At 38.2% G+C, this 11,004-nt stretch overlaps 1 protein-coding gene across 1 annotated transcript in view; it reads right to left on the bottom strand.

Annotated features, from left to right (window-relative positions):
• SEMA6A (semaphorin 6A) overlaps nucleotides 1-11,004 on the bottom strand; it is a 74,503-nt gene that overhangs the window by 18,636 nt on the left and 44,863 nt on the right. Inside the window, exon 17 of the mRNA XM_015822140.1 lies at nucleotides 4,436-4,600. Coding sequence (XP_015677626.1) covers nucleotides 4,436-4,600 — 165 coding nt within the window. The remainder of the gene's footprint in view (nucleotides 1-4,435; nucleotides 4,601-11,004) is intronic.

Genomic DNA, 11,004 nt, shown 5'->3' with positions numbered 1-11,004 from the left:
TTCCTCTGTCCTTGTTCTTTTGGACCTCTCAGCGGCTTTTGATACTGTGGACCACAGTATCATGCTGCGGCGGTTGGGTGGGTTGGGAGTGGGAGGCACTGTGATGCGGTGGTTCTCCTCCTTCCTCACCGACCGTACGCAGTCTGTATTGGCAGGGGGACAGAGGTCGACCCCAAGGCCCCTAACCTGTGGGGTCCCAGAGGGGTCGGTCCTCTCTCCGCTTCTGTTCAATATTTATGTGAAGCCGCTGGGGGAGATCATTCGTGGCTTTGGGGTGGATTTCCATCAGTACGCTGATGACACTCAGTTGTACATATCCACCCCAGGCCACCCCAACGATACCCTTGAAGTGATGACCCGGTGTCTGGAGGCCGTGAGGGTCTGGATGGGGAGGAACAGACTCAGGCTCAACCCGTCCAAGACCGAGTGGCTGTGGTTACCGGCGCCTCGGCATAGTCAGCTGATTCCATCGCTGACTATAGGGGACGAAACTTTGGCCCCCTCGGAGAGGGTACGCAACTTGGGTGTCCTCCTGGATTCGCGGCTGACGCTGGAAGACCAGTTGTCGGCCGTGACCAGGGGGGCGTTTTATCAGGTTCGCCTGATTCACCAGTTGCGGCCTTTTCTGGACCGGGACGCCCTACGCACGGTCACTCACGCCCTTGTCACCTCCTGCCTGGACTACTGTAATGCTCTCTACATGGGGCTCCCCTTGAGGAGCACCCGGAGGCTCCAGCTGGTCCAAAATGTGGCCGCGCGGGCGGTGTTGGGGGGGACTTGACGCTCCCACGTGACACCGCTGCTGCGCGAGCTGCATTGGCTGCCTGTGGCCTTCCGGGTGTGCTTCAAGGTGTTGACTATCATCTTTAAAGCGCTCCATGGCATCGGACCCGGATACCTTCGAGACTGCCTCCTGCCGCAGATTACCTCCCATCGACCTGTACGCTCCCACAGAGTGGGTCTCCTCAGGGTGCCGTCGGCCAGACAGTGCCGGCTGGCGACCCCAAGGGGGAGGGCCTTCTCTGTGGGAGCTCCCACCCTNGTGGCCTTCCGGGTGCGCTTCAAGGTGTTGACTATCATCTTTAAAGCGCTCCATGGCATCGGACCCGGATACCTTCGAGACCGCCTCCTGCCGCAGATTACCTCCCATCGACCTGTACGCTCCCACAGAGTGGGTCTCCTCAGGGTGCCGTCGGCCAGACAGTGCCGGCTGGTGACCCCAAGGGGGAGGGCCTTCTCTGGGGAGCTCCCACCCTCTGGAATGAACTGCCCCCAGAGATCAGGGTCATCCCTGATCTCCCTTCCTTCCGCCGCGCCCTTAAGACTTGGTTATTCCAGCTTGCAGGACTGGCCTAGGGTAATTTTTAGAGGGGTTTTAATTACATTTTAATAGGACAAAGTTTAATATTTCTTTTAATTAATTTTAAATTTGTATTGTTATTTATGTATTTTAACTGATTGTCAGCCGCCCTGAGTCCGCGAGGAGAAGGGCGGGATATAAATCCAAATATAAATAAAATAAAATGAGACTAGAGCCTCAAAATAATTCCACTCATGAGTCTAAATTTCTTATTTGAAGAGTAAACTGTAAAAATGAGCTAACAGAGCCAAATGGGAGAAACACTGTGACTATTTAACCTCATGCTTTGAAAGAAATTATCAAGATTATTTTCACCAAATATAACTTTTTTAATCAATTTCAGAATTGATTTTTCAAGCATGCAGAAAAGCCCAAATCGTTTCATTGTTTGCATGATGGGAGCAGTACAACTTTAGAAAAAATAATAATAACAAAGTTGGACCTGGATTTATGCTTGAGTTTCTGGCTTAAAAAGAACAGCTTAAGAAATCTACACTGCGAACAGCAACCGAAGAACACAATATACAGTATATCAGGAATTTCTAATGAAGAGAAAAGGGTTACAGACAAGGGACAGTAGACAACAAAACAGTAATGACTTGTTATTGCTGGAGAATATTATTCTACTTTCTACCTTTACATTCTTTCAGTTAGTAGGATATCTAAACACAGCAGTTAAATACTACTTTATAGTAAACAGAGTTGAGCCTTGGAAATTCCACAGGAAGGATTTTCTGTTATGGAAGCAGGCAGCGGGAAAGACTATGTACAATGGTAGCAGGAGGGAAGGTTAAGATTGCTATGTGAGAAATACAAGCTTTAATAAAAATGAGGACAGACAGAAATAAAAGAACACTGCAAATTCCGCAAAAAGCAAAAGCAAAAACTGAATCAAAACAACAAACAAACAAAAAGCATACTCCGGAAAAGTATGTGATAGCAGAAGTTGTAAATTTTTGCCAATTCAAATAAGCAGCATTGTTGCATAATGGGAGGGATTTTTCAATGGTCAAAATTCAAACCAGAAAGAAGAAAGGCAACACAGAGTTTATATGCTATATATTGAACTCTTTGTTTTTCATCTTGCCAAGAATTGTGAGGCCTTCTCCCAACAGCACTTCTGGAGTATATTTAGCGACTAAAGCTGCAGTGTGCACAAATGTCACATTCCCATGAGTAAAACCCATTTAATTAGCCCCTCCTTCTCAAGATATTCCCATGAGATGTTTGCGTAGAATTGAAAAGCTGAACATATGGATGTGACATCATCAAGGCATCAGTGGCATTGGAAACAAAGCAGCAAGTGACTGAAGAATTAGTACAATTAAAGGCATGTCATTTTTGAAGTGTGTGAAACAAAGTAAAGGAAAGCACCTTTCACAAGAATAACAAAACAAAATGAAACAAATCACCAACAAAGCATTTTGCAAATCAAAGATTCAAGGCATGAAAAAAAAGTATTTGCAAGAAAATAAATCCACAACCAAATTAAATACACAGAAGATTAAGCATAACACTCTCTTTAGAAAGTGTTTAGTGTCTCTTTCCTTTGCCCTTGAACAAGGAATAAGCTGCAAGTGATTTGGGGTGTGCAACATATTGTTGGTTTGTTTTGTTGCAAATGGATCTGAGGTGGGCAAAGGAAGGAAGAAGAGCACAGAGATATGTGATAATGGTAAACAACCATGCAGACACCTCTGCCACCATTGTTTGCTTGCTTTAACGTGTACAGACTGCTTCCAGCTTTGTTAATATTCCTAATTAGACCCCAAAGATTCCATGGTATTTAAATAAGCAAGTTAAGTTCTGACAAATTGCCTCTGGTAATTTCATTCAGAGAATTTCAAGTCAAAATAATTATGATCCAATCAGCTTTCCACTTATGATAAATTGATCAAAGACTTGGAATTTGGAAGTGAAAAGTAAATAGCCTGTCCATTAAGACAACTGCTGTAATATATATATACAGTATATATAAAAACCACATAGAACAAGATGCTTTTATCAATTTTCTAACCGTTATCTTTTAAATGTAGAGACTGATCAATTGGTTGAAGCTACCTGTTAAGAAGCATTACTGAATTGGTGAGGCAGATTATTTTCATGATCTGAGCATTTTTGCTTCTATATCATTCCATTTGAAAATTAGCAGTTTCTTTTCATTAAGAGTAAGGTTGAAGTTAGTAATTGATGCATCCGAAAGCCCCCTCTCGCCATTAAATACGTGCTCTTTCGTGACTACCCCATTCTAGCTTTTAATGAAAAATATTAATCACATAAGATATACTGCTGCCTTATGGATTACCTGCCTGAAAAGGAATATGCTAATGTACCTGATAATTCACTTAGTGGACAATTTAAAGAGCTTAAAAACTTAATACAACTCTGAAACTGAAATTTAAAAAGCCAACAGAGAAAAGACCCCCTCCGCTAAATTTACAGATAAAGAAAAGTCCAACTAAAGTGGCATTTTACTGTGGCCATTCATCAGCAACTCTGTTTAATTCCTTCAAGCACAATCTGCTCAGAAAAAATCTTTCAAAATGAATGGAGCCACTTCAAGCTGAATATCACTTCAGTTGAATTTGAATCATGGAATCTCTTGTAGATTGCACCTTTAATATCAAATGATTATTTTTTTAATGTTACTTCATGGGTTGAACTTGCTTTGCTGCTTAAACTAATTAAAAAACCGAAAGTACTTTTACACACTCGACTCCACTGGAAGTGCAAGTGGGGATTAATGTAAAGCCAAGACTTATATGTTATCACCATCACTGTTTTCATCACTATTACCATCTGAGCTTAATTAAACCTTCCAATCTTGTATCAAAACATGTTCAAACCTATAGTCTTGCATTTGTTTTGTGTGGTTTTTCATTGCCACTGAATGGCTAGAATAAAATTTATTTTTTAAAAATGGTTCATTTTGATGTGTTTGTGTATGTGTGTGATACACTTTTAATAGCAGAAGAAGACTTTTACTTCATGGTACTGTGCAGTAGCTGGAAGCAGTTACACTGAAGTCAATCCCCGCCCTTGCCCCCACAGGAAGAATGATTTCCAAGGCCTTACCCTTTTTCTCTTGGTGATTATGGGACGAAACAGCCACATACGGATTGGTATTCTCAGATGAGCCAATGTGATCCTTCCAATTTAGTATGTGCCCTCCAGCATCATAACCCTGTTGGGCTGGAGAGTCTGAAGTAGACATGCTGGGAAGTAGCGAACTGGAGTGTCCTGTTTGCACCATAAATACAGTTAAGGATAGTGAGAACAAGCAGTTTGGTAGCAAGCAACATTTCTAAAGGTATTTGTATAGCCAGATCAAGGAAGGAATGTGCACTCTTGTAAATCAAAACTCTGCTCTCATTTTATTTGGAACATGCAGGACAACATCTGACAGAAAAATAAACAAACAAACAAACAAATAAATAAACCGGGCCATCGTCTTTTGCAGAAGATTTTCAACTTAAACAAAGGGCTACATAAAAATTGGCCGTTCTGGTTCCACTTATGCTTGGTTTGGCATAAATAGTACAATTTATATATTTGATTTATATCCTGTCTTGCCATGCTATCAGATGATAAAGTAGAATTGAAAAAATATATATATTTATAAATATTTTTTATTTATAAATATATAAATAATATGATTAAGAAAGCGACTGACTCTACACAATTCTGGGTGGCTTATCATTTTAAAATCAGGAAACAATAAAATAAGAATGCAGGCCACCAGTTCCCCAAAGGAAACTGTACATAACAGACAAAAAAAAAATCCACTGTGGCTCGCTAATCACTGGGAGAACAGCCAAGAGTGGAGCCATGTGGCTCTCTAGGAGGATTCTATTGCACAGATTTAAGTAAAAAAAAAAAAAGCTTGAGCTGTATCTTTTAAACAATAAAGGAGGCCTCATATGGTTCTTTCTAAAAAGTAGGTTCTAGAGCTGTTGCAGCCCATCATAGAAAATGCCTTCAAATGAAATGTGGAGGAGGATTAAGCCAAACAATCTCACGAAATACAAGTTGAGAATAAACATCCAATCAATGTAGCCAGACTCTACTTAAAAGTGACTTATCCTCAGAAAACAACAAAAGCCAGCAGAAGGTCTTATGAATTGGGAGCACCTATCTCCTTTTGCCACCTATCCTCCACCCACTGGAAACCAAGTGCTGCAGTTGGTATTGAAATCGATACATAACAACATTTTCAAAGTTGAGAGGTTTGCATCAACTGGAATAAAACATTACAATGAAAGGTAGACAATGAGATTTTATTTTGCAGATGAGACAAACATAGAATTTCTGGACTGAATAATGATTCTTTTTCACATCCAGTGCAAAACCATTCATTTAGCTAATGTGCATTCTTGGTCTTAACCTCGGTAATACAAAGTGATATGGCTTGCTTTGGGATGATCAGGCCCTACATCTGTTCTGGGAAGTCCAGTGGACTAAATAATACCGAGTAGACAGGAGCAAAGGAGCAAAGCTATACTGTAGGTAACTTAAGGACAAAGGGGGAGGATGTTAAGCAAACCAGCAGGATTTGTAAAGTTATCAGTCAGGTTCTTTATAGTTTCCAAAAATCTTTAGGATAAAGCTGGTACTAACTGAAGCCCAAAATATCTGAAACACCAGACTGCTTATCCCTGCTTTACAGAACTGATATTAATGCTTCTCATACAATTCATATAAGGTTTTTTTTTCTACAATTAAAGAACTCTTGCCATTCCTGATGTATAAACTAGATAAAGCAAATCAAATCAGATTCAAAGAGTTTCTTTTTGGCTAGAGTCATAAGGAACAAAACTTAAACCCTGATATAATGGGTTTATAATTGTTTTTCACCTGGAAATCACATCGACAAGAGCACTATATTATTCTATATCACTAAGTCTAATTTCTGAGTCTAGTTTCATCAGCTCGCCATTAATACTGGCCTCAGAACTGATAATTGGACTTTACAGAATATTAAACTATTATATAACTATCAAAATTATAATTCCTTAAATATAAAAATGGGGAGCTACAGAAAATAAACTTCATATTATTTATCTACAAGTCATTTGGAAACATAATTCAAAGATAATTGCAAAGGAGGAACTGAATCTTGGCTTCAGGCCTTAGTTACTATTTTAAAAAAAATAGAAAACGTGACTTCTATGTAAGTGGGATTACTGCAACTAATATCCTTAAAATTGAACCTCATAGAGATCCTTTCAGAGGAGGGAGTATAGGTTGCATGTGACCAAACATCTGTCAAGATTGCATACAAATACAGAAGGAATGTTGTTTTGATATCAGAGTGATTAGAAAAGGGTACTTATGCTGAATACCAGTTTCATGTTCATCCCATAAAATGTCGTGGGTTTCTCACTCAGCCTTCTCTGAACCGATTCTGTAAAGTCCTAACATTTGTTTACATCTTATTTATCTTTAAAAGGGATGTGGTTCTCAGCACAAGAAAGCAATTGTTTCCAAAAGAATTAGAAATGTATGTGGCTCTTGACAAATAGTATTTATATCTAGTTTTGATATTCATTTTGCTCTACATTCAATATATAAATCTTCAGTTAGTCCAAGATCTATAGATGATTTTATGTTTAATCTGTTCATATAGTTAAGTAAAACCATTTTTCTTAATGTGATAATCTAGAGGAAATATTTGCTTCTGGGACAAACTATGTGCTTCAGATATATGCAGAACTCAGTGATAATGGAAAGCTATAACTATATAAAGGAAATAATGGGTACCAGAACTAGAAAGAGCTGCACAGAAACGAGGTTTTCCCTGTGTTATTAATACATTACAGCCTATGTGGAAAGTTAAGTGTATAACACCTAAGAAATTTTGGCAAATGTTAGAGTCCAAGTATACAAACAAGGATTTTCATTTCCAATCTGGGAAGTTGCCAGGGAGATTTGGTTATTAATAGGTAAGTGATTACAGTTTGATCCTGAATCACACAAGAAACAGACACTGTTAAATAATCCAATTTAAAAATAGTGTGGAATGTTTTACTGGAATGCTTGGGCTAGATAAGGGATCAACACTTTAGATCAGTTGATTTCTAATGGTTGCTTTAAACTTTGAGAGACTGCATGTTGAATATGACTTACCTATAATATTCACTTGGCAACAGATGCAATTGAAACATTGTAAACTTTTTGATTAACTGGTATAACCTGGGTGGTTTAAGAGACTTCAAGCTACCTGCAGTTATAGGATGCTTAAAGCTAACTTAATCAATGTCTTGCCCCATTGTACAACTTTTCTTGCTACAGTTAAGAAAATCATTGCAATTGTAAAGTTAGCAACACAGTTGTTAAGTGAATCTGGCTTCCCCACTGACTTTGCTTGTCAGAAAGTTACCAAATATGATCACATGACCTCGGGACACCTGCAAGTGTCATATGAACCAGTTGCCAAACAGCTAAATTTTGATCACGTGATGAGAACGCTACAATAGTGTAAGTGTGGAAAAGGTCGTAAGTCACTGTTTTCAGTGCCGCTGTAACTTTGATCACTAAATGAATTGTTGTATGCAATAGTGGCGAGTATCTGTAGCTTGGGTGTAGGATGAAGGTGAAGGGTTTGTTCTCCAAACTTGTGGGTTGGTTTCTGAATGTTTCGTTACCAGGCTAGGTAACATCTTCAGCAGAGTTCAGGGGATGTCAGTGTTCTTCTTCATACAGAAGAACACTTTTATCCCCTGAGCTTTGCTGAAGATGTTACCTAGCCTGGTAACGAAACATTCAGAAACCAACCCACAAGTTTGGAGAACAAACCCTTCACCTTGTATGTTGAGGACTACCTGTAATCCGTCTGTAGCATAGAATTATTACTTGCAACTTTCAAGACTGTAGCTTGAAAGGTGTCCAAGGAGTCCTTTTTATTATTTGTTAGTTATTTGTGGAATACAACAATACAATTTATATAGTTCAGTAGTATAGTAGTATACAAAAGAGAAATTAGATTTTGTTAAGAGCACTGAAAGGTAAGGATTTGGAAAATTTATGAGAAGGTAGTTAGTTATAGTATATGTTGCAAGATGGCAGATATTCAGGTGCCCAGTGCGTTATTTTGTTAAGTGACTACAGCAACCAAAGGAACTAAAAAAGTTAAATTATCGGTGCAGAGGGAGGGAAGATGTAAATGTACCATGAAGGCATGGTTCACTAAAACTGATGAAGAACAAAGTCTTAAAGGAAGAAAGCCTTTTGTATCCTTCAGTTCATATGCACATGCAGTTGGCTTCTTAACAAAAGAGGTACTGTACTTTGCTCAGCTAGCACGGTTAGTTTGGACGTGGGAAACCACTATGCAGAAAAGGTCAAATGTGCAGCTTTTTTACTTGTAGCAAAGTTTTATAAATATAAAAAAACTACTGGAGTTTGATCTTCCAGTGGAGAGGCCAAAAATGAGACTTAATGAGCAGGGAAGCGACTATAGCGAGCAAAGACATCTATGTGTTGGGCATTTGGAAATATGCTACTGCATGTCCCTCCATCACTGTACTTGGTTCGCCAGGAAATAAGCCAAAAAGATTTATGTGAATGTTTACTCAAACAGACATAATTTCTTTATTACTTAAATAATTTTCTGCTTTTACATGGTTGAAATAGAAAAAAAGTATTTACAAACAAAACAATTGCATGTTGGATATCATAAATGGATTTATCTTATGAAGGGAAATAAGCTAACTGAATTTAGTGATATTTACTTCTTCTAGCTGTATTATTACACTATAGGATGACTGCCAATATTGTGATATTGTGCATTATTATACAAGAAAAGAGCTTGAAAAATTAAAAAAATATTTTTACTTAAAAATAGTTCTGAATGAATGCTGTAAGAGATGGAAAAAAGTTGTTTTAAGGATTGGGATCAATTCAACTCATTAAAGCATCCATGCCTTTTTTCAGGCTTACATTGAAACCTGAAAAAAAATGCATCTGCTTTGATTATAGGTGCTAATCTTAAGTGACAAAGCAATTTTCCCAAAGTGGTTTTGAAATGTGTACAACTGTAATAATTTTAATTTTGGCAAGTGATCAGAGTGGTGGTTGAAATTTCATCTGCTGCCAACAGTTCAATGGCCAAAATTAAAAAAACACATTGTCTTTCTTGACTGAGGTGTTTCTTCTCTTGTTTTGGGATTATAGTTGTATTTTTTTCCTTTATGCAATCATCTGCTAAGAATTATTTGATGCCATATCTATTCAGCTAGCCTTGGGGGAGTTGCAATGCCATATGAGAATAGCTGTATTGTCTGCTTCCCCCTAAAATTAATAGTTTCAGTTATATATTTGTTTCAGAATTTGGAAAAAAATTGACAAAATACTTTTTTTCTTGCCAGAAATTTTAGCAAAAACCTGTTTACAAAATCCCACACAGTGTAGGAAGAGATGCTAGATTCAGCTGAATGCATACTATGAATTTTGTGCCAATAAACTACAGACAGCAACTCCAAATGATATGAATTTGTTATCTGGGAAGAAATATTTATATAATGTTTACTAAAAATATGAATTATTAGGCATAATATGTTAGTTAAGAAGTACAGTTCTAAGGGGAAAGTTGCAAATTAAAAGACTGTGATGATTAGAATCCAGGATGATAAGAATTACTCTTACTCCTCCCCCCTTCACTTCCCATGTTTTTGTCCTAAACATTTGCTTTTGTGTTCTGGGAGACATCCTGGATGTATACTGATTTTTTGAAGATTGTTCCCTTCGAAAGTTGGGAATTCTAATTAATTCTGTTGAATAAATGAATAATGTAACTGCATGTTGTGTTGTCTATGTGCTCCAAATTGTCCTTTTAATTGAATTACACTAACTTGATTTGGTTCTATCCACTTAGTTCTATTACCTTTGCTGCTTGTCTATGGGTCATCCAGATATTTCCAACCTGGATGTTGTAGCATATCTCCCCACTTTGAGTCAGTGTTGACTCCTGGAAACTACCTGGACTAGGCATTTTTGGAAGTGGTTTGCCATTGCCTTCTTCCCAGGGCTGAGATAAAGTGAATAGCACAAGGTCAGCCAGCTGGCTTTGTTCCTAAGGCAGGAATAAAACTCAGTCTCCTGGTTTCTAGTCTGGTGCCTTAACTACTACACCAAACTGGCTGTCATCGTAGCCCTAGTACTAGTCAAACAAACAACTTTCATAAATGGCTACCTTATTTGTGTACTGACTACAAGATTATTTACAAGAACATGATAAACCTTTTGGGTACAAGCAGTTTAAAAGCAAAATGTCATAACCGAACTGCTGTTTATCCAAACTATACAAGACTCAGACTGTTCTTCTTTTCAACATTCAGTATTCTCTTAATGCTGCTGTTTGTTTGAGCATACAATGTAGACAAATATCTTCATAATAATACACTGACCAACCACTACCTAGGAATAATTATATTTCAAAATTCTTCAAGTGTTGGCTGTATTGCCAGGCCTGGGAATTCCATGTGGCTGGAGACCTGCTCAGATGACTCCATTGTTGAGGTAGCTATTTTTACCCTCCCTCTCCTGTGGTTTGTATTTTCACTTTTATATTTATTAATAAGGATTTTGTTTTGTGTATGGTTCTTATTGATTTTTATTCACCTCACCGAGATACCTTGGTTGAGATA

This window comes from Protobothrops mucrosquamatus, unplaced genomic scaffold, assembly GCF_001527695.2.
Source record: "Protobothrops mucrosquamatus isolate PMUCROS unplaced genomic scaffold, P.Mucros_1.0 scaffold1475, whole genome shotgun sequence".
Taxonomy (NCBI): domain Eukaryota; kingdom Metazoa; phylum Chordata; class Lepidosauria; order Squamata; family Viperidae; genus Protobothrops; species Protobothrops mucrosquamatus.
This window is presented reverse-complemented; position numbering and strand designations above follow the sequence as displayed.